Source organism: Giraffa tippelskirchi, chromosome 6 (genome assembly GCF_054371585.1).
Source record: "Giraffa tippelskirchi isolate mGirTip1 chromosome 6, T2T-mGirTip1v1.2.pri, whole genome shotgun sequence".
Lineage (NCBI taxonomy): Eukaryota > Metazoa > Chordata > Mammalia > Artiodactyla > Giraffidae > Giraffa > Giraffa tippelskirchi.
The window spans coordinates 27,740,511-27,765,496 of record NC_137280.1 but is presented as its reverse complement, the minus strand read 5'-3'; the positions used below and the strand labels follow the sequence as shown (position 1 = coordinate 27,765,496).

Sequence of the window (24,986 nt, the reverse complement as noted above, 5' to 3'; positions counted from 1 at the left end):
AACTAATATTAAATTGCTTATCATGATATAATATGTCTCCCAAAGAATTGTGCTCCCAATTTTGCTGGCAAAATATAATATAAATGAGGGATTCTATTACCAAAGTATACACAAAAATAATCCTGATGCCTTTAAATTTAGTGATCTAGGTTCAAATTTAGTTCTAACAATTTTTAAGCTTTATTATCTAGTGGCAATTTTATACTCTGTGCTCTTCCATGCTAGCTTATTTTTATTTACAGTAAACCACTCTCCACCTACATGTGCTTTTTATAAAACCTTCTCAAGTTAGATTTACATTCAAATTCCTCAGATAAGAATGTTCTATAAACAGAAACCATGTTATGTCATTGAAAAATTATTACAGAAGATATGATACTATAAATAAAAATTATAATGATTGAACTTTAGAAATATTCTCATATGATTTCCTGTCATAGTATGAAATTCTTATATAGATAGCTATGGACATATAGATATACAATATGTCTGTAGGGCATTTTAATGTTTTTCTGCCTTTGCTCTCTCATTTGCTTTTAATATATAATGAGATATATTTGAGATACTTGTTTCTGTTCATTGGTAGGTCATCCAGATAAATTTTGAAGAATTCGACCTGGAAATTGGCTATGATACCTTGACAATTGGTGATGGGGGTGAGGTTGGCGACCCAAGGACAGTGCTCCAAGTGTAAGTTCTCAATGATTCTTTCTTGACTTAGCCTATCAGGTTCTTGTGAAATTTTACTTTTCTTTTTCATTGATTTTTCTCACTACCTCCAACAGAAGGAGCACAGTATATTATTTATTGTCATAAATCTGCATATGATATATTTATTAGTCCTTTTAAATAGGCTTAATATACTTGATCCACACATAGTTACTTAGAATCCATTGCCAGAAAGGGGCCTAGGGAGAAATTATGGAGAAGCTGATTGGCCTTATTTTGGAAAATACTTTTACCCTCACAGAGTTTTAGAATAGAGTAGGGAAAAAAAAAAGTTATGAAATTGATCCCAGAGACAGTAATACTAGTACTAAAAACTGGTGGGTGTTGCAATTTATTGGAGGCTTCATCATACCTAGTCATCATCAGTATCTGTAATTGAGAGTTAATCAGTGGTTTGACATGGAGTAGTACTCTTGCCTGGAAAATCCCATGGACAGAGGAGCCTGGTAGGCTGCAGTCCATGGGGTCGCGAAGAGTCGGACATGACTGAGCGACTTCACTTTCACTTTTCACTTTCATGCATTGGAGAAGGAAATGGCAACCCACTCCAGCGTTCTTGCCTGGAGAATCCCAGGGACAGGGGAGCCTGGTGGGCTGCCGTCTATGGGGTCGCACAGAGTCGGACACGACTGAAGCGACTTAGCAGCAGCAGCAGCAGCAGCAATAGAACAGTGAATGGCTCTCAGAGTTGAGCTAATATACTAAAAAGATTCTTAATGTGAAGAAAAAAGTAAAAAAGGATGAACTTATATTAAGTAAAGGGAAATGTTAGGAACTTGTTGTTCAGTCACTAAGTTGTTTCTTGACTTTTTGTGACCCCATGAGCTGCAGCATGCCAAGCCTGCCTGTCCCTCAACCATCTTCCAGAGTTTGCCCAAGTTCATGTCCATTGAATCAGTGATGCTATCCAACCATCTCATTCTCTGCTCCCCTCTTCTCCTTTTGCCTTCAGTCTTTCCCAGCATCAGGGTCTTTTCTAATGAGTCAGCTGTTCACATCAAGTGGCCAAAGTATTGGAGCTTCAGCTTTAGCATCAGTCCTTCCAATGAATATTCAGGGTTGATTTCCTTTAGGATTTACTGATTTGATCTCCCTGCAATCAAAGGGACTCCCAAGAGTGTTCTCCAGCACCACAATTTGAAAGCATCAATTCTTTGGCACTCAGCCTTTTTATGGTCCAACTCTCACATCTGTAGAGATTACTGGAAAGATCATAGCTTTGACTATATGGATCTTTGTCAGAAAAGTGAAATCTCTGATTTTTAAAATGCTGTCTAGGTTTGTCATAGCTTTCCTTTCACGAAGCACGGCATCTTCTGATTTCATGGCCTGCAGTCATGGAAATAGTATATACTGCGTTTTTTCACTCTGTGTTTTAAGAGCTTGTCTGTCACCTAATCCTTGGCTATCCATTCCAATAATCTATCTTGATAGGGGCAAGAAAAAAATTTTAGGGCTCGTGTATTGTTTTCATGTGATAAACCTCAAAAAGTTATGATATGCTTTCTCTCAGTATTCCTTTCATAGCTGTTGATTTGCAGTTCAGGCTTTATCAATGTGGTGTTTCTCAAAAAATAGGCTCTTTTGCAAATCACAATTACTTGATACACTCTTTAAAACATAAATTTCTATGGAATACTACTCAGCCATTAAAAAGAATACAGTTGAATCAGTTCTAATGAGGTGGATGAAACTGGAGCCCATCTGGAGCCCATTATACAGAGTGAAGTAAGCCAGAAATAAAAACACCAATACAGTATACTAACACATATATATATATATATATGGAATCTAGAAAGATGATAATGATAACCCTATATGCGAGATAGCAAAAGAGACACAAATATAAAGAACAGTCTTTGGACTCTGTGGGAGAGGGTGAGGGTGGGATGATTTGGGAGAATGTCATTGAAACATATATATTATCATATGTGAAATGAATGAAGACAGGGTGCTCGGGGCTGGTGCACTGGGATGACCCAGGGGGCTGGGATGGGGAGAGAGGTGGGAGGGGGTTCAGGATGGTGAACACATGTATACCTGTGGCAGATTCATGTCAATGTATGGCAAAACCACTACGATATTGTAAAGTAATTAGCCTCCAATTAAAATAAATAAATTTATATTAAAAAAATAAAACATAAATTTCTGAACCGCCCCCCACTGTGTCTGTTAATGTCTGCTTTATATATGTAGATGCTCTTCTGATAGGTGCATCTAAATTAGTCCCTTAGTGAGAGTGAGGGAGAGCTAAGAGTCAGAAAGATAATATATTACATTTAAATAACCAGAAGACTATGAGATGAGTGCACACACATGCACACACAAACACACACGTATTTTTAGATGCAGGCCTCAAAATAATATATATATATGTATATATATATATATTATGTTGTTGCAAAGTTCAAAGTAAAACGATAAAGGGCAATGATCTTTACTATAATTTTAAGTACTAAGAGGAAAACCCTTAATATTTTAAATAAGCCATACATTTTCTAAAAGAAAAAGAACTGTTAATTGAAAGAACTTCTTTGTAAACATGTCACAGTCCACCATTTTCTGCATTCCTTCTTTTTTTGAGAATTTTGAGCCCATGCTCATTTGACCTTAGTTGCTTCAAAGAAAATCTTCTAAGTTTTTTATTGGTGGATTTGCTCTTTTTTTGTTTTTTGTTTTTTTTAATTCTTATGAAGTGTAAATGTTATCTCTATTTCCTTTTATTTTGGAAGATAACATGAATATATGATTAAGTAATTTTTAAAATTCTGTGTTGTATGAATCAGACCAAGTAGCAGATCAGCAATATAATTAAAAAATAGGTTCATAATTGATTTTTAGAGTGATCCAAAAGTTAGCTAGACAACATAAGACCAGATAAAAAACAAATATGTTGATGTGAAGTCTTATAACCCATGTGAATTCAAGTGGAATTAGTTGTATCTTACAGACTGAGTATCTGCTACTGACAGAATGAATGAAGAAAAAGTTAAATTTTCCCTCTTCTCATGTTCCTGTCGTCATATTGTCCCTAGTTTGCATAGGAGTTCTACTTCCTCACTTGTAATTCCTTCACTCTGAGAAATTATCTTAATTTTGAAAAATCTGTGTGATTATTTTTATATTTGTCTGTAACCACAGATATGTTTCTTAAACATGTTTTTCTTCCTCAGAGCAAAATTACATATTTCTGAAAATATAACTCTTTTTTCCTTGGGTAAAGATGACTGCAACAGAACTTGGGTAGCACCTACCTCCTTTATGCATGCGTGCTCAGTTGTGTCTGACTCTTTGCAACCCCATGGACTATATCCTGCCGGGATCCTCTGTCCATGGAATTCTCCAGGAGAGAATACTTGAGTGAGTTGCCATTTCCTCCTCCAGGAGATCTTCCTGACTCAGGGACTGAATTTGCATCTCCTGAGTTGACAGATGGATTCTTTACTGCTGAGCCACCTGAGAGGCCCCAACTACCTCCTAAAAGTGTTCAGATAAAAGTCCTTTGGCTAGCTAACAGAGATTTTACAAAATTGAAATTAGATCAAAATTCCTTTGAACATCAAGACTGTGATAAGAAAACCTAATAGAATTGTATCCACCCAAATTGTTGCCATTGTTGTTCAGTTGCTAAGTTGTGTCCATCTGTTGGCAATGCCATGGATTCAGCATGCTAGGCTCCTCTGTCCTCCATTATCTCCTGAAGTTTACTCAGATTTATGTCCATTGAGTCAGTGATGCTGTCTAACCGTATCATCCTCTGCTGCCCTCTTCTCCTTTTGCCTTCAATCTTTTCCAGCATCAGAGTCTTTTCCAATGAGTGGGCTCTTCGCATCAGTTGCCCAAAGTACTAGAGCTTCAACTTCAGCATCAGTCCTTCCAATAAATATTCATTTTTCATTTTCTTAAGGATTGACTGATTTGATCTCCCTGCAGTCCAAAGGACCGACAAGAGACTTATCCAGCACCACAATTCAAAAACATCGATTCTTCAGCACCCTGTCTTCTTTATGGCCCAATTCTCACATCCATACATGACTGTTGGAAAAACCGTAGCTTTCACTATATGGACGTTTGTCTGCAAAGTGATGTCTCTGCTTTTTAATATGCTATCTAGGTTTGTCATAGCTTTCTTTCCAAGGAGCAAAAGTCTTTTAATTTCATGGCTGCAGTCACTGTCCATAGTGATTTTGGAGCCCCCCAAAATAAAATCTGTCATTACTTCCACTTTTGCCCCTTCTATTTGCCATGAAGTGATGGGACTGGATACCATAATCTTAGTTTGTTTAATGCTGAGTTTCAAGTCAGCATTTTCACTCTTCTCTTTCACCCTCATCAAGAGGCTCTTTAGTTCCTCTCACATTCTGCCATTAGAGTGGTATCATCTGCATATCTGAGGTTGTTGCTATTTCTCCCAGCAATCTTGATTCCAGACTGGCATTTCCCATGATGTACTCTGCATGCAAGTTAAATAAGCAGGGTGACAATATACAGCCTTGTCATACTTCTTTCCCAATTTTTAACCAGTCTGTCATTCCATGTCCAGTTCTAACTTTTGCTTCTTGACCCCACAGGTTTCTTAGGAGACAGATAAGGTGGTCTGGTATTCCTATCTCTTTAAGAATTTTCCAGTTTGTTGTGATCCACACAGTCAAAGACTTAGTGTAGGCAATGAAGCAGAAGTAGATGTTTTTTGGAGCTCCCTTGCTTTCTCATGATCCAAATAATGCCGGCAACTTGATCTCTGTTTCCTCTGCCTCTTTGAAACCCAGCTTGTACATCTGGAAATTCTAGGTTTATGTACTTCTGAAGCCTAGCTTGAAGGATTTTGAGCATAATGTTGCTAGTTGTGAAATGAGCACAGTTGTACATTTTCTTGCTGGAACATCAAGGCATGAGAAAATGGTCCCAGCCCCTGCCTGCACCTGGTCACTCTCTATTCCCAAACTCAGCTCTATCCTTCACGATAGAGCATATAGACTTCCCAGACTACAGATTCAAAGTGCCTACATCTCCATGCAAATGGTGTCCACTGGGTCTAGGAGTGCACATACAGTCATGTGTTCTGACCCTGAGAATGTGGACCTAGAAAGAGGCTTATGAGGGTCCAGGTAGCAGGAAATTCCAGGGGTCCTAGTTTTCAGTGAGTTGTAGAACAGTACTTTTTAAAAAAACTGTAAAATAAAAAATTTCTTTTTATTTTTAATTTGTTTTGTACTGATACTTTTACAAAATGAAACAAAAAATTAGAAAAATAAAATAACATATATAGATACATTTCCAGTTTTTTATTATGAGATTCACCAGACAAAATTATTCTTTCAAATTACTCTAGAAGTTTAAAAGATTTAGTCCTAATTCCTATTATTTTCTGTTCTTACCATGTTGCAGCTGGAAATTAGTCTATGATCTCCTAGGGGATGTGAGCAGGCACAACTCTAGGCAAGAGGTGGGCTACAGAATGGTCAGAGGAAAGGGTCAGGGAAAAGGTCTATCTTGCCCAAGTCTCAAAATAGTATTGCATTTTTATTGTTCAGTCACTCAGTCATGTCTGACTCTTTGCAACCCCATGGATTGCAGCACACCAGGCTTCCTTATCTTTCATCATCTCCTGGAGCTTGTTCAAACTCAAAGTATTGCATACAGCATGATAAATTGTCAACAAATTATTTTTAAAAAGTTAATTGAAAATAATTTATTGAAATAATGTTCTTCTAATGGGTAAAATAGTCTCCATTTAAACATTTTATTTAGCAATGTATTTACTCGTCTATGTATTCCCTTTTGCATTTATGTTAAGTGTGATCCACATGCTAGAGATTTAACTTTTAGCGTTAAAGCTAATAAATTTACTTAAAAATTTAGATAGCTGAAAGTCAGAAACATAGTAAAAAATGGACAATATGTTCATTTAACAGAGACCCATGTAATATCATATTTGAAAGTATTTTTTAAGAGGATGAATTCAGTCTATATATTTATGTTTATAAGTTCTGATTAGGTTAATAAACACATGATACCTCAGTTTTTAAAATATTTAACAGATAAGGAAAAATCCATCCTATTTTATTTACGTCATAGAATTGAATTAAGCATTGGAATTACATGGTGCTTCTGTTTCCAGTTTTCTTTTCATATTTAGGTTCTAAAAGTTAAAATCGTTTGTGATATTCTATTCCATAAAAAAATATAGTCCATATAGTCATAACATGTTCAACAGCTAAAATAATCCTCTAAAAATGAATTATGAAAAGTTTAAAAAAAAATTTTTATGATTTCTTTCCCTGAAGTACAAAGCACATCATTTTTGAAATTCAGCAACTTAAAAATAATTTGAGTGTGCTGTATCTGTTTACCTTGAAATTTTGGTTCCAAAAAATACTCATGACACAGTTATGGGCAATAAGATTAAGCAACAGCAAATATACTGTAATCGGACATTGTATGCAGTATGATGAACTTAGGTTCTCCAGATGATTTTCAGATGAAAATTCCTAAAATTATGTGAATTTAAGCTGCAAACTTAAATTCATAATTCAAAGATTCATTGCTTCTGCCAGTTTCTGTAATCTATTGCTCATCTGTGGCCTTTTCTTTCTCACTCTTATGCCTGTTCATTTTCTCTCCAGTGGAGAGACTTGAAGGACAATTATTTTTTCTCCAGTTTGAAGTAGTATTTTTCATGCATGGCAGTTTCATCATGGTATACTGACAAGTGCCAGTAGAGATCAGAATATGAACTTGACCATTTGCTAGTAATTCATATAATGGATTTGAAGAATCATGCTACTGTATTTTAAGGACTGTTAAAAGAAGTTTAACTTTTTCATTGTTTTATATATGTTATGTACACATTTATGCATAAATTCACCTGATGGTGGAAATGGATGTAATAAATTTGAAAGAATTAGAAGTGATGATAGTGTAGTTGCTTCCATTGAATACACTCCCAACCCTCATTTCATCTGAGTAATGAAGTGAGAAGCTGTTGATTATTTACCCACCCTTTTCAACTGTACATCATCAAACTGAAATGGTCTCTTTCCTTTCCCTGCCTTTTCTCTTACATGCTTTGCTGTTGTATTATTGGAGTCATAATAACACTATAAAGAATAATTAAGTGAAAACTTGCAAATGAAAGATTAAAAAAAGTCTTTTCCAATATGCTCCTGGAAATTTTCTGAGTATGTGTAGATATTGAATGACATTGTATTTGAACAAACATCTTAGAGAAAGTGAAAAAATGCTGTTTTGTATATCCAAACACAGTCCTATCTTTTCACTTTGGAATTCTAGTTTGTCCTGAAAATTTTTACAATGCAAAATTTAATTCTCAGATATATTGGTAGTATGTTCTAACAGCACTCTTCCCTGGGACATCTTTTTATTTTAAATATGTATGCTTTAAATATACATGCATGTCCACACACATGCATACCCTATTTTGTGCTGATATATTTTAAATTAATATTTTCTTTATTTTTATAATACTAAATGCATAATATTCACACTAGCTTTAAGAAAATGTAGCTTTTTTTCTCATAGGTTATTATTATTGCTCTCAGCTCATTGGCCCATATGTTTTGACAAGCTGCTTAGCTGAAGATACATGTTTTTTAACTACTCAACAATTTATTCTTTAAAAATGCCTGCTGTCAGACTACTGTAGAAGATATTTGCCTTGAGCAAACTTTTCTACAGCCAGGGACTTATGTCTTCCCGAATTTGTTCTTGTACCTTCCCCTCTTAATAACGAAAATCTAAATACTAACTGACACCATAGGATAATGAAAGAAGGGAATATACTGAATATAACAACAAGGTGATATTTTTAGAAATGGATGGTAACAGTATAAAAAGGACTTAGAAAATTGACCATTCAGAAAAATCCTTCACGTTTTATATTATACTTTTTAAAAAGCACGAAAAAATATATTTTCACTATTTTTATCTCTGCCTTGCACACCATCTTGTCCTTCTCCATTACATACACACACAGAGACACACACACACACTCAGTACATGCTCACAGTCATTTAAGTTCCTTGAATGCAGTGATTATTACTCATCTTGGATTTCCCAAAATATCTAACACAGAGGCTTGTGTTAACATTGTTAGGTGTTGCATGAATTATAATGGGAGAGGAAAAATTAAATCTGCATGAAGACACATCAACTGAAACATGCCAGGGGAGGAAATCTTTGCAGACATAAGCAAGGGCATACCATGAGGTGTAGAGCACTATGTAGAGGACTACCTGGTGTATCAGTGCATTCAGACTGCTATAATTTTATATATATATATATATATACACACACACACACACATATATATATATATATGTAGCATAGACTGATTGGTTTATAACAGCAAATATATTTCTCACAGTTCTGGAGGCTACAAGTCAGAGGTCATGATGGCAGCAGATTTTGTGTCTGCTGACAACCCACTTTCTGGTTCATAGAAGGCCATCTTTTCACTGTGTCCACATATAGCAGATGGGGGCAGAGTTCTCTCAGAAAACTCCTTTATGAGGACACAGTCACATTCATGAGAGCTTTCCTTTGTGACCTAATCACCTATCAGAGTCTCCACCTTCATATACCTTCACACTGGATATTCAGTTCAATTCAGTCGCTCAGTTGTGTCCGACTTTTTGTGACCCCATGAATCGCAGCACGCCAGGCCTCCCTGTCCATCACCAACTCCCGGAGTTTACCCAAAACCATGTCCATCAAGTCAGTGATGCCATCCAGCCATCTCATCCTCTGTCGTCCCCTTCACTTCCTGCCCCCAATCCTTCCCAGCGTTAGGGTCTTTTCCACTGAGTCAACTCTTCGCATGAGGTGGCCAAAGTATTGAAGTTTCAGCTTCAACATCAGTTCTTCCAATGAACACCCAGGACTGATCTCCTTTAGGATGGACTGGTTGGATCTCCTTGAAGTCCAAGGGACTCTCAAGAGTCTTCTCCAACACCACAGTTCAAAAGCATCAATTCTTCGGTGCTCAGCTTTCTTCACCGTCCAACTCTCACATCCATACATGACCACTGGAAAAACCATAGCCTTGACTAGACAGACCTTTGTTGGCAGAATAATGTCTCTGTTTTTAAATATGCTATCTAGGTTGGTCATAACTTTCCTTCCAAGGAGTAAGCATCTTTTAATTTCATGGCTGCAATCACCCTCAGCAGTGATTCTGGAGCCCAAAAAAGTAAAGTCTGACACTGTTTGCGGTGTTTCTGCATCTATTTCCCATGAAGTGATGGGACCGGATGCCGTGATCTTAGTTTTCTGAACGTTGAGCTTTAAGCCAACTTTTTCACTCTCCTCTTTCACTTTCATCAAGAGGCTCTTTAGTTCTTCTTCACTTTCTGCCATAAGGGTGGTGTCATCTGCATATCTGAGATTACTGATATTTCTCCCGGCAATCTTGCTTCCAACTTGTGTTTCTTCCAGCCCAGTGTTTCTCATGATGTACTCTGCATATAGGTTAAATAAGCAGGGTGACAATATACAGCCTTGACGTACTCCTTTTCCTATATTAGATTTCCAAATATAAATTTTGGCAGCAGGGGGACATTTTGTGTCTGGCTTCAGAGTTTCAACAGTGTTCACTGATACCACATGCAAGAAAACAATCAAACTGACAGTAGCAATTGTCTCATGTGGACAAAATTTGATGTGCAGTCATTCAAATGACTTGCTATTGGGCAAAAATAAATGCATGCTCTTGGAGATTCAGAATTACTTTAGGCTGCAGTATGAAATAATCTCTGTGACATTTGATTACTAGCAACAAAATGTTAAATAGAAGAGATAATTTATTTTTATGATTCTTCATTATTTCCTCAGTGTGATTATAGTCACATTTTCCATTATGAGAACACTGATGATTTTACTGAAGAAAAAAAAAAAAAAGAAAGCAGTTTATTATTATACTTTGGTTTGTTTTGTGAAAATACTGATGCATTTACTGCAGTTTAAGCAATGACTATGGCTTTGTTTGGAGTTTTTGTATATTTATTTTTGTGTTGGATTCAATTGGAACAAATTGTCTAAAGACACTTTTAGTTGGTATTTTTTTCTTCTTCAACAAGAATATTTGTACTATGGTAGGCATTTCAAAAGTGACTATATAAAACAAATTAAAACAAAATATAGAAAAAGTATGTAAATATATTAGAGTTCTTCCCACAAATGCCAACTGTTTTAAGCATAGCACCTTATTAGAGTGCTAAATACTTAAATGAAGTATCCGTAGAAGAGTACAAAGATGTATATGCTGAGGTCTTGACCTTCAGATCTTTCCTAAAAACAAGTGTTAATATAGAAATCTCTTTGTATCTGTAATAAGAACTGTTCCAAATACTCTCACATATATTATGCTTTAGAATTAGCTAATAAATTAAAATTTCTGAAACCCAAGACCTTCAGTGAAGCAAAACCCACAATTATTCACTACTCAGTTACCTAATTGAACTAACATACATGTAGTCCCATCATTCCATAGAACTTTATGTATTTCTTAGGCCCCACCTTACAGTTTATGGGGTATTAGCTTCCCAACCAGGGATCAAATCCACACCTGTTGCATTGGAAACACAAAGTCTTAACCGGTGGACTGCTAGAGAAGTCCCTGTATTTTAATTCTTAAAACTGTGTGTTGCTCTTTTTTTTTGGGGGGGTGTTCTTTCTATGTGAGTCCAAGCACTATTTGTCTTTCTATATTGACTTATTCCATTTATCACTATGTCCTCCAGGTTCACCCATGTTGCTGCAAATGAGAGGATTTCCTTCTTTTTTAAGACTGAACCATATTTTAGTATGTGTGTATGTATAAATTTTCTTGAACTATTCATCTACTGACAGACATGGTGTTTCCATACCCCTGTAATTGTGCTTAATGCTGCAGTAAAAATGGGATTATAGGTAACTCTTAGATAATGGTTTCATTTCCTTTTGATGTCTGTAGCCAGAAGTGAAATTGCTGGATTCTATGGTAGTTCTGTTTGTAATTTCTTAAGGAATCTCTATGCTGTTTCATAGGGTCTGTACTGGTTTATATCCCCACCAACAAGTGTACAAGGTTTCCTTTTCCTCCACTCCCAAACCAGCATTTGTTACTTCTTGGCCTTCTCAGTGTACAAGAATTCCTTTTTCTCCACTCTCCACCAGCATTTGTTACTTTCTGCCTTTTTATTAATAGCCATCCCCTAACAGACTTGAGTGAGGTTATAACACATTTTGCTGTCATCCTAATGGTGATATTCCAGGATGTTTGTTAATCTAATTTTTGTAGCCATCATCATTATCCTCAGTGAATTGTATGTATCCAAAAATGAAGGTATAAATCATCCTTGATAGCACTGTATTAAAAGAAGGAATATTAAATCTATTTCTATAAAAGGCAGAAGTTACATATTTGTACAATATAAAAATATGTTGGAATGTAGGACTATAGTTGTTATTTCTAATGGATATACCCATAATGCCTAGTGATTATAAATAAAATCAGGCATTAGTCTAATTGAAATTTAATATAGCTCATCTTTTATTTTGTATTGTACTAGAGTGCTTGAAGAATATTTCTCAGTGCACTTACCTAGGGCTTTAACTCTTATTCTAGCATGAAGGGACTAACTAGGGAGAATAGAATGCATTATAAACCCTGAGGTCACACAGCTTGTAAATAAATACATACTAAAGAAGTTTTTAATAATTAAATTTAGAGATAATTTGTTCAAAAAGATGTATTCAAAAACGCATTAAAACTATTTGAAGACTTTTCAGAGTTTTTGAGAATGACTTAACTCCTTCCCCTGTGGCCCATAAGGACCCCTTACTGTCAGGGATGGGGGTTGCATACAAAGTTGCCTAAAGAAGGTATATCTTATAGTTTGTGTCAAAACCAAAGTCTTTGAAAGCATATCAAGATTGATTAACCTTTGAGACTAGATGCAAAGAGCAGGATTTTAAGTGAGACACTGATTATTCAGAAAACATACTTAAAGTAACCTACCAAACAAGAAAATCCTTTCCTGAAAATGAAGAAAAGAATGAATAAGTTTTACTATCAGTTCAATTCAGTCACTGAGTCGTGTCCGACTCTTTGTGACCCCATGAACTGCAGCATGCCAGGCCTCCCTGTCCATCACCAACTCCCAGAGTTTACCAAAACTCATGTCCATCGAGTCAGTGATGCCATCCAGCCATCTCATCCTCTGGCGTCCCCTTCTCCTCCTTCCTTCAATCTTTCCCAGCATCAGTTCAGTTCAGTTCAGTTCAGTCACTCAGTCGTGTCTGACTCTTTGCGACCCCATGAATTACAGCATGCCAGGCCTCTCTGTCCATCACCAACTCCCGGAGTCTACCCAAACCCACATCCATCAAGTCAGTGATGCCATGTAACCATCTCATCCTCTGTCATCCCCTTCTCCTCCCGCCCCCAATCCTACCCAGCATTAGGGTCTTTTCCAATGAGTCAACCCTTTGCATGAGGTGGCCAAAGTATTGGAGTTTCAGCTTCAACATCAGACCTTCCAATGAACACCCAGGATTGATCTCTTTTAGGATGGATTGATTGGATCTCCTTGCAGTCCAAGGGACTCTCAAGAGTCTTCTCCAACACCACAGTTCAAAAACATCAATTATTTTGCTCTCAGCTTTCTTGATACTCCAACTCTCACATCCATACATGACTACTGGAAAAACCATAGCCTTGACTAGACAGAACTTTGTTGACAAAGTAAGGTCTCTGCTTTTAATATGCTGTCTAGGTTGGTCATAACTTTCCTTCCAAGGAGTAAGCATCTTTTAATTTCATGGTTGCACCCACCATCTTCAGTGATTTTGGAGCCCCCAAAAATAAAATCAGCCACTGTTTCCACTGTTTCCCCATCTATTTGCCATGAAGTGATGGGACCAGATGCCATGATCTTAAATTTCTGAATGTTGAACTTTAAGCCTACTTTTTCACTCTCCTCTTTCACTTTCATCAAGAGGCTCTTTAGTTCTTCTTCACTTTCTGCCATAAGGGTGGTGTCATCTGCATATCTGAGGTTATTGATATTTCTCCCGGCAATCTTGATTCCAGCTTGTGCTTCCTCCACCCCAGCATTTCTCATGATGTACTCTGAATATAAGTTAAATAAGCAGGGTGACAATATACAGCCTTGACATACTCCTTTTCCTATTAGGAACCAGTCTGTTGTTCCATGTCCAATTCTAACTGTTGCTTCCTGATTTGTATACAGGTTTCTCAAGAGGCAGGTCAGGTGGTCTGGTATTCCCATCTCTTTCAAAATTTTCCACATTTTATTGTGATATACACAGTCAAAGGCTTTGGCATAGTCAATAAAGCAGAAATAGATGTTTTTCTGGAACTCTCTTGCTTTTCAATGATTCAGTGGACGTTGGCAATTTGAACTCTGGTTCCTCTGCCTTTTCTAAAACCAGCTTGAACATCTGGAAGTTCACAGTTCATGTATTGCTGAAGCCTGGCTTGGAGAATTTTGAGCATTATTTGCTACTGTGTGAGATGAGTGCAATTGTGCGGTAGTTTGAGCATTCTTTGGCATTGCCTTTCTTTGGGATTGGAATGAAAACTGACCTTTTCCAGTCCTGTGGCCACTACTTAGTTTTCCAAATTTGCTGACATATTGAGTGCAGCACTTTCACAGCACCATCTTTTAGGATTTGAACTAGCTCAGCTGGAATTCCATCACCTCCCCTAGCTTTGTTCATAGTGATGCTTCCTAAGGCCCACTTGACTTCACATTCCAGGATGTCTGGCTCTAGGTGAGTGATCACACCATCGTGATTATCTGAGTCGTGAAGATCTTTTTTGTATGGGTCTTCTGTGTATTCTTTCCACCTCTTCTTAATATCTTCTGCTGCTGTTAGGTCCATACCATTTCTGTCCTTTATTGAGCCTATCTTTGCATGAAATTTTCCCTTGGTATCTCTAATTTTCTTGAAGAGATCTCTAGTCTTTCCCATTCTATTGTTTTCCTCTATTTCTTTGCACTGATCACTGAGGAAGGCTTTCTTATTTCTCCTTGCTATTCTTTGGAACTCTGCATTCAAATGGGTATATCTTTCCTTTTCCCCTTTGCTTTTCGCTTCTCTTCTTTTCACAGCTATTTATCAAATATGGATTAAATCAGACCATGATGCATATTATAGGCAATTTTCTATAGAGACTGCAGAAATAGAGTAAGTCTAACCCTTTTTTACAGAAGCAGATATAATCATTTCCTGTGTTAATTATCCTTATCAAAAGGAAAAATATAAACTCCTACCTTTATAACAAGAAGGAAGTTACATCTGGATCCAAGTACCAAGAAGTTTTTGTTATTAGGGGAACTTTGATTTTTTTTTTTTTCAATTTGTATTTGCACTTACAATTTTTCTTTTTGTGATTATTTTGTAATAAAAGTATGATTTTCTAATTATCTCTTGGTGTTTCTGTTTTATCTTGGCTGTTTGAAGTATCTAAATATACAGTAAGTCCACAGTACAATACAAGGCAAAGTGATTGTCAGCAATATGATTTTAATTTAAAAAATCAGTATGATACTAGCTTTGGAGGAATAACCTTTAGGTTTAGTGTACAAGTGAATGATTAAAGCAGATTTTTGGTTAGCAATGGTCAAAAATTTTCTCTCATCATACATTAATTGTTTAAAGTATAGTGAAAAAATAGAAAGTATAGTGATGTCTATATTGCTTATATTTGTAAATGATTGATGATTTGAGTATTATTTTGTAGCTTCATATGAAATATTACCTAATTCAAGAAGTAATTATTACCTAATTACAAAGAAGTAATTCCTTCTGGAGCTTAAATTTAAATTTTTAACTTAGGCCCAAAATGTTTCTCCTAGGCCCTCATCAATCACATAAGTAACATTACATTCACAAAATACCTATTCCACATATACAAGATATCATTTGGTATTTGTCTCTCTGTGTGTGACATATTTCCTGTAGTATGATAATCTCTAAGTCCATCCAAGTTCCTGCAAGTGCCATTATTTAATTCCTTTTTATCAGTTCAGTTCAGGCACTCAGTCATATCAGACTCTTTAAAAAAAAAAAATTCCTTTCTATGGTTGGGTAATATTCAATTGTGTGTGTGATATATACTATATCTTCTTTATTTATCTGTCAGTGGACATTTTGGTTGTTTCCATGTCTTGGCTACTATAAACAATGTTGCTATAAATGTTGGTATGCTGTATCTTTTCTAATTATAGTTTTCTCCAGATATCTACCCAAGAGGGGCAATGCTGGATCATGTAGTAACTCTATTTTTAGGTTTTATTAGGAAACCTCCATATTGTTCTTTACAGTGGTTGCACCAGTTTACATTCCCATCATCAGTGTAGCAGTGGGGTTCCTTTTTCTCCACACCCTCACCAGGATTTATTCAGTTCAGTTCAGTTCAGTGGCTCAGTCATATCCGACTCTTTGTGACCCCATGGACTGCAGCATGCCAGGCTTCCCTGTCTGTCACCAACTCTGGAGCTTGCTCAATTCATGTGCATCAAGTCAATGATGCCATCCAACTATCCAATCATCCTCTGTCATCCCTTTCTCCTCCTGCCTTCAATCTTTCCCAGCATGAGGGTCTTTTCCAGTGAGTCAGTTCATCGCACTTTTAGGTGGCCAAAGTATTGGAGCGTCAGCTTCAGCATCAGTCCTTCCAATCAATATTCAGGACTGATTTCCTGTAGAATCAACTGGTTTGATCTCCTTGCAGTCCAAGGGACTCTCTGGAGTCTTCTCCAATACTATAGTTCAAAAGCATCAATTCTTCAGTGCTCAGCTTTCTTTATAGTCCACCTCTCACATCCATACATGACTACTGGAAAAACCGTAACTTTAACTAGACAGGCCTTTGTCAGCAAAGTAATGTCTCTGCTTTTTAATATGCTATCTATTTTGGTCATAGCTTTTTTTCCAAGGAGCAAGTGTCTTTTAATTCCATGTCTGCAGCCACCATCTACAGTGATTTTGGAGCCCAATAAAGTAAAGTCTGTCACTGTTTCCATTGTTTCCCCTTCTATTTGCCATGAATTGATGGGACCAGATGCCATGATCTTAGTTTTCTGAATGTTGAGTTTTAAGCCAACCGTTTTACTCTCCTCTTTCACTTTCATCAAGAGGTTCTTTAGTTCTGCACTTTCTGCCATAAGGGTGGTGTCATCTGGGTGTCTGAGATTATTGATACTTCTCCCCGCAATCTTGATTTCAGCTTATGCTTCATCCAGCCTGGCATTTCGCATGATGTACTTTACATATAAGTTATATAAACAGGGTGACAATATACAGCCTTGACATTCAGTTCAGTTCAGTTCAGTCACTCAGTCGTGTCCAACTCTGTGCGACCCCATGAATTGCAGCACACCAGGCCTCTCTGTCCTTCACCAACTCCCAGAGTCTGCCCAAACTCATGTCCATCGAGGCAGTGATGCCATCCAACCATCTCATCCTCTGTCGTCCCCTTCTCCTCCTGCCCTCAATCTTTCCCAGCATCAGGGCCTTTTCAAATGTATCAGCTTTTTGCATCAGGTGGCCAAAGTATTGGAGTTTCAGCTTCAACATCAGTCCTTCCAATACTCCTTTCCCAATTTGGAACCAGTCTGTTGTTCCATGTCCAGTTCTAACTGTTGCTTCTTGACCAGCATTTATTATTTGTATACTTTTTGATGATGACCATTCTGACCATTGTGAGGTGATATCTCATTGTAATTTTGATTTGCATTTTCCTAATAATTAGCAACATTGAGCATCTTTAATGTGCTTGTTGGCCATTGGTATCGGTGTGTCTTTTTTGGAGAAATGTCTGTTTAGGTTTTCCCCCTATTTTTGGATTTCAATGTTTGTTTTGTTTATTTGTTTGCTATTATGCTGTGTGCTGCTGCTGCTGCTGCTGCTAAGTCGCTTCAGTCATGTCCGACTCTGTGCGACCCCATAGACGGCAGCCCACCAGGCTCCGCCGTCCCTGGGATTCTCCAGGCAAGAATACTGGAGTGGGTTGCCATTTCCTTCTCCAGTGCATGAAAGGGAAAAGTGAAAGTAAAGTCACTCAATCGTGTCTGACTCTCAGCGACCCCATGGACTGTAGCCTACCAGGCTCCTCCATCCATGGGATTTTCCAGGCAAGAGTACTGGAGTGGGGTGCCATTGCCTTCTCCGTATGCTGTATGAGCTGTTTGTATATCTTGGAGATCAATCACTTGTCAGTGGCATTGTTTGCAAATATTTTCTCCCATTCTGTAGGTTTTCTTGTTGCTTTGTTTATGGCTTCCTTTTCCATGCAAAAGCTTTTAAGTTTAATTAGATCCCATTTGTTTATTTTTATTTCCATTTACTCTAAGAGATGGATACCAAAAATATTGCTGCAGTTTATGTCAAACAGTGTTCTGACTGTTTTTCTCTAGGAGTTTTATAGTATCCAGTCTTATACATGGGTCTTTAATCCATTTTGAGTTTATTTTTGTAGATGATGTTAGCAGATGTTCTAATTTAATTTGTTTGCATGTAGCTGTCCAATTTTCCCAATACCATTGTTGAAAAAATTGTCTTTTGTCCATTGTGTATTCTTTCCTCCTTTTTCATAGACTACTTGACCATAGTAGTCAAGTATGGGATTATTTTCAGCCTTTCTACCTGTTCCATTGATTGATGTGTCTATTTTTTTGTGCAAGTACCATACTGTTTGATGACTGTACCTTTGTATTATAGTCTGAAGTCAGGGAACCTGATTCCCCCAGGTTTGTTTACCTTTCTCAATATTACTTTGGCTGTTTGGGGTCTATTATGTTCCTTTACAAATTTTTAGGAGAATGCATGTTAATTCTTTGAATGTTTGGTAGAATTTCTTGTGAAGCCATCTGGCCCTTGAATATTATTTGTTGGGGGTTTTTGAATTACTGATACAATTTCAGTATTGGTGATTGATCTGTTTATATTTTCTGTTTCTTACTGGTTCACTCTTGGGAAATTGTGTCTTTCAAAGAATTTATTCATTTTTTCTAGATTGTCCATTTTATTGGTGTGTATATGCTCATAGCAGTCTCTTATGAACATTCACATTTCTGTGGTGTTGGTTATAATCTCTTTTTCATTTCTGATTTTATTGATTTAGACCCTCTCTCTCTCTGTGTGTCTCTTTTTTCTTAGTGAGTCTGGCTAAAAGTTTTTTAATTTTGTTTATCTTTTCAAAGACACCCCCTTTTTTTTTTTGGTTCCATTAGTCTTTTCTTCTGTGTTTTTACTTATTTCTGCTCTGATATTTCTAATTTCTTCCCTTCTACTAATGTTGGATTTTGTTTGTTCATCTTTCTCTGATTGCTTTAGGTGTAGGGTTAGGTTGTTTATTTGTGATTTTTCTTATATCCTGAGGTAAACTTTTATCACTATAAGCTTCCCTGTTAGAACTGCTTTTGCTGGGTACCCTAGATTTTGAATTGTCATGTTTTCGTTTTCATTTGTCTCTAGGTATTTTTTTCAATTTCTTCTTTGATTTCTTCAGTAATCCATTAATTGTTTAATATAGCATACCATTTAGCCTCCACATGTTTGAATAAACATCCACTTTTGTTTATCTATACTTAGACTGGAAGGAACTTGTATATCAAAGTTAATCAAGGGACTTTAGACCTGTCTCCTGCACTCTTAAACTATAAATGCCAGATTTTCATTTGTCTCTTATCTTATACATTTCATGCTGCATCTTCTTTGAAATCAAACTAGTTAACACAGTTTTTTTTTTTCCCCTGTTTGTGTGTATATGTGTGTGAAATTTAGAGATTGAGTATCTGAATGTATATCAGTTACTTTTATTTTGGCATTATAGAAAAATTAGTAAGATATTCTCAGTTTTACTCTGTCAGAAACTGGATTGCTGGATTTGTAACACCAGATCATGTCTGTACTTGTACAAGAGACAGATTATGTCAGGCCAAGTAAACAGTCAGGGAGAACTTTATTCAAGACTATTGCTACAGAAGTCAGGAATATTGCAATAGGGCTAAAGACTGTTAAAATGAGAGTTAAGATTATTGTTACAGGGAAGACAAATTGAACTCTGCTAGAAAAGGTAGGGTGGTTTTTAAGTGCTGGAGTGAGCTAGTAGAAAAGTACTAAAAAAAGTTGAGCTTCCTTGGTGGCTCAGATGGTAAAGAATCCACCTGCAATACAGGAGACTCAGGTTTGATCCCTGGGTTGGGAAGACCCCCTGAAGAAGGGAATGGTTACCCACTCCAGTATTCTTGCTGGGTGAATTCCATGGACAGAGGAGCCTGGTGGATTACAGTTCATGGAGTCCCATAGAGTCAGATATGGCTGAGTGACTAACACTGTAGGTTTAGAAAACTTTAGATGGGAGATTGTTGCTGTTTAGTTGCTAAGTTGTGTCCGACTCTTTTGAGACCCCATGAACCATATGTAGCCTGCCAGGCTCCTCTGTCCATGGGACTTCCCAGGCAAGAATACTGGAGTGGGCTGCCATTTCCTTCTCCATGGGATCTTCCTGACCCAGGGACTGAACCTGCATCTTCTGTTTTGCAAGAGGATTCTTTACCACTGAGCCACCAGAGAAGTCAGGTGGGAGATTAGTCGATGTTAATAGCCCATTTGTGTTTGCTAATAGTTGCTTAACAAAGTTGGACTCCATATTCAGGAAAATAGGAGTGGTATCTCCTATGATGATTTTATTTCAAGAGGATGGCTTCTAAGTCCTTGAGAGAGATATTCCTGGTTGTAGAAGATTTACATATCAAAGATGGAGAAAAGATCTGCAACTGCAAGTTTTCTAAAGTAAATTCTCTTAAGAAAGTTTTGAGCCAGAGTCTACAGTCAGAATGATAAACCCTCTAAAACTTAATGAAGCTAGGAGTCATCTTAAGGCTGTCTCAGTTATTTGGAGTACTGTTTAGAGCAGTTTGTAAGTAATGATTGTTTAAAATATTAATGGGGGTACAGAACAAAAAGTAGTGTAACAAATAGTATGTTTTTTTAATGAAATTCTATTCTTAAAATATTTGAAATAATAGTGGTGTGAATAGGACAACAAAGTGATTCATGAGAATCGTAGTTTGCTGGAATACCTTCTTTCAGTTAAGTTTAGTGCCATTATCAGTTGTTCTAAAAAAATTATTTCCTATTCTTTGTAGGAAACACTGTTCAGTCCTTCTGAGATGCTGGCTTCACTTGGAAAACATAGTTGTTGTTTTTTTTAACCTGGGTTTTTCTTTCACTTTGATAGCCAAATGGGTGGTTAGTAGCCCTTCAAAGGATTCCTCCAGCACAGAAGCAGCCTATCTTTCTTCTGTAATACTTTTATGTAAGCAGAATATTCTAGGCAATAGAGGTGGCATACTTCTTCCAGAGAGTCCTTCAAGGTCCTTGTAACTGTACGTCTTAGGGCTTCTAGGGAAGAAAGAGGCCCTTTGAAGTATTGAATATGATTATGAGAGGATTCACTTAAATCGGGCACAGGACATGATCTCTGCCCCAAATTCATAGGTCTGCCAAATATAAGCTCAAAGGGAAAAAAAATATGATGCTTGCCTGCAAGCTTTGCTCTAATTTTCAACAAGGCTAGAAGTAAAACTCTAGGACGTTTTAATCTGGTGTATTGCTAAATTTTAGCAAATGGTTTTCATTCATTCTCTGGAAATCTGTAAACATTTACATAATCACTGGATGACAGGGGGAATAAGATGACATCCTCTCTCTGGTTCATGTTGCTCTAGTATCAGAAATATAGAAAATATGTGTATTAAGGGAGACTTTACCACTACCTGAGTATTGGCATCTGAAGTGGGAAAAATTTCAGATCATTCAGACATCATATACACTGTAACTAGACAAAATCTGTTCCTTTCTACAGGCATTGATTCTATGAAATTCAAAAGCACCAAGTTTCTGGTAAATTTGATTGGAGAAACTGCCTATACCATACTTCAGAAGTGACCTATAAATAATTCAGTTGAGAGATTGCTCATCTCTTAAATATGTTATGAATAACTTCACCTTTTAGGTAAATATGTTAAACGTCTAGTGCCATTAAAATTCCTCTTTTACTTAGAAAATTATGTTGGTAACACAACATTACTAACCAAGAAAATAAGGACTGATCTTAGAAATGGTTTTGTTGGAAAATTCCAAAAGTTCAATTGAATTTCTTTTAGTCTCATTTTCAGTTCATTTGTACATTTCCTTTTTTGAAGTATATATTTGGAAGTTAACAAAAATTTCTTGTTGTGTTAAATGTGAGGCTTCAAAGTTTGAAATCTGCCACAGTTTAACAGTGGCTTTTATATCTCTGTCAACAAAATCATTGCCTTCAGAAGTTTTTATTCTGCCCTGCATGAGCTCTGGAGAAGGCAATGGCACCCCACTCCAGTACTCTTGCCTGGAAAATCCCATGGACAGAGGAGCCTGGTAGGCTGCAGTCCATGGGGTCGCTAAGAGTCGGACACGACTGAGCGACTTAACTTTCACTTTTCACTTTCATGCATTGGAGAAGGAAATGGCAACCCACTCCAGTATTCTTGCCTGGAGAATCCCAGGGACGGCGGAGCCTGGTGGGCTGCCGTCTGTGGGGTCGCACAGAGTCGGACACGACTGACGCGACTTAGCAGCAGCAGCAGCAGCATGAGCTCTACAATGGATTACTGATCTGAGCAGACAGTTTTACAACCTCTAAAAAATCAACTATCAATTTTTCATGAGATATTTTACTTCCTCTAAAGGTAGAGAATCCTCTAGCTTTCCAAATTTACTCTTTTGCATGACAGACACAGGTGTGTGTGTGTGTGTGTGTGTGCATATGTGTGTATATATATCAAAAATCACAATTATTGTTACTGTTATTGAGTAGGCTGCTAGTTTCAACTTAATTCAAGGCAAAATATAAGCTTCCAAAATTTCATAACAACTCACCATAGCATCTGAAGCCTTAAGTTTGTCACTTTTATCCTGAGCACATGTGTGCTTATGTGCTCAGTCACTCAGTCATATCTGACTCTTTGCAGCCTTATGTGCTGTAGCCAGCCAGGCACCTCCTCCATATAATTTTCCAGGCTAAGATACTGGAGTTGGTTGCCATTTCCTTCTCCAGGGGATCTTCCTGAGCCAGAGATCGAACTCACATGTCCTGCATACATGATTTGCTGTTAAAAGAGCATTATGAGCAAGAATCAGTTAAACCATGCCGGGGCCTAGTGCTGTCTTCTTTTACCATGATCATCTATTTGATCAGGATCTGGTAAAAAAAAAAAAAAAAAATGAATAGGATTTAGGAGATTTCATCTCCCGAATACAATATTAGGATTGAATAATAGTACTTATTCATAATTAGTCTGATGCCATGCCCACAAATTATGGATTTTATGTACTTGGAAGGTAGCTGTCATAACAGTAAGGCATGTAAATAAATCAAGTGACCGAATTAAGTTCTTAAGTCTTTTTAAAGATGTGTCTGCTGCTGTCACAACAGTCCAGTATCCACAGTGTCGTGGCCTCCAGAAGAACTGAGAAACATGTTATTAATGTATGGTCTCATCTCAACTTTTGAGTTAAAATTCCAAAAGTAGCACTTTTATTTTAATGACAAAACAAGAAGAAGGGATTTTCAAAATTAAGAATCACTGAAACTGACATGGTAGCCAATTTTAGTTCAAAAGCCTTTTTAGATCTATAAACCAGAGAAACGGACCAATTTTCATGCAGTTGCTCCACTAAAGGTTTTCCTTCGCTGCAAAAGCTAGAAGCAACTATCTATAATATCCTATCAGTCCCCAAAATGATCTAAGTTGTTTTTGCAATATGACATTGTATTTGCAAATGGGCAGTGTTGCCCTATATTGTATGGCTTCCCTGGTAGCCAAGCTGTTAAAGAATCTGTCTGCAATGCAGGAGACCTTGGTTCAATCCCTGGGTTGGGAAGATCCTCTGGGAAGGGATAGAAGATCCCACACCAGTATTCTTGGGCTTCCCTGGTGGCTCAGACAGTAAAGAATCCACCTGCAATGTGGGAGACCTGGGTTCGATCCCTGGATTGTGAAGATCCCCTGAGGAAGGGAATAGCTACCCACTCCAATATTCTTGCCTGGAGAATATGATGGACAGAGGAGACTGGCAGGCCACATTCCGTGAACAGAGGAACCTGCCTGGCCACAGTCCATGCAGTTGCAAAGAGTCGGACATGACTGAGCAACTTTCAATTTCACACTTTCACCCTATATTGTAATTCTTGAGGACCCTCAGCATCAATATAGGCTGTAAATATCCCTCAGTTTGACAATATTGAAGCTTATCCAGTGAGGTCTTATGTCCTTGTGAAGGGGAAAATTGTAATAAAGTCAAAGCATCAGTTTTGCATTACTCTTTAGTTTTCAATGCTACTAGCAAACCATCTATATATTGAATGCCTATAGATCCTTCTGGTGGAAACAAGTTTACCCTAAGTTTTCTATAAATGGCTAAAGAAATAATAGAAGAGTATGGAAACTTTTGAGGAACTCTTTGCCATAAATACTGTAAATAAGTAATAAGTAAAAACAAACAAGAATGTAAGTCCGTTTAGTTGAGAGAAACAGGAGAAAAATAAAGCAGAGCATAAATAAATTGCAGAAAAACTTTGTAGAGGTGGTGTGGGCATGCTAAATCACTCAGTCATGTCTGTTTCTTTGTGACACTATAGTCTGTAGCCCACTAGGCTCCTCTGTATATGGGATTCTCCAGGCAAGAATACTGGAGTGGGTTGCCGTGCCCTCCTCCAGGAGGATCTTCCTGATTCAGGGATCAAACCTGTGTCTCTTACATCTCCTGAATTGGCAGGCACGTTCTTTACCACCAGTGCCACCTGGGAAACCCATAGAGGGTGGTACCAAAGTTATAATAGTTATAATATTAGAAACTACAGGTATTAATAGAGCAATGGCTTTATTTACTTCTTTAAGATTTTGTATTAAGGTTAACCATTTTTATTAAATTTACCTTCCTTGTTTGCTGAAAGTTTGGTAGAAGTAATACTACAGTGTTAGTGTGCTTTTATTGCTATCCTTTGTTTTTCTTACTCTTTTTATAGCTGGATTTGTTTTTTCTAACTGAGCTCTCGACAGAGGCTATTGTTTGACACATGCCATGGCTTATGTTTTTAATAAGCTATTTCTATTTGTTCTACACCTCAAATTAAACCAGTACTATTATTGCAAGGCCAAAAGTGATACATTACTTTA

At 37.1% G+C, this 24,986-nt stretch overlaps 1 protein-coding gene across 4 annotated transcripts in view; it reads left to right on the top strand.

The window, feature by feature from the left end:
- CSMD3 (CUB and Sushi multiple domains 3) overlaps positions 1-24,986 on the top strand; it is a 1,311,921-nt gene that overhangs the window by 677,402 nt on the left and 609,533 nt on the right. For all 4 annotated transcript variants that reach the window (XM_081504393.1, XM_081504396.1, XM_081504395.1 and 1 more), the window contains one exon: positions 587-690. In XM_081504393.1, the coding sequence (XP_081360519.1) occupies positions 587-690 (104 nt within the window). The remainder of the gene's footprint in view (positions 1-586; positions 691-24,986) is intronic.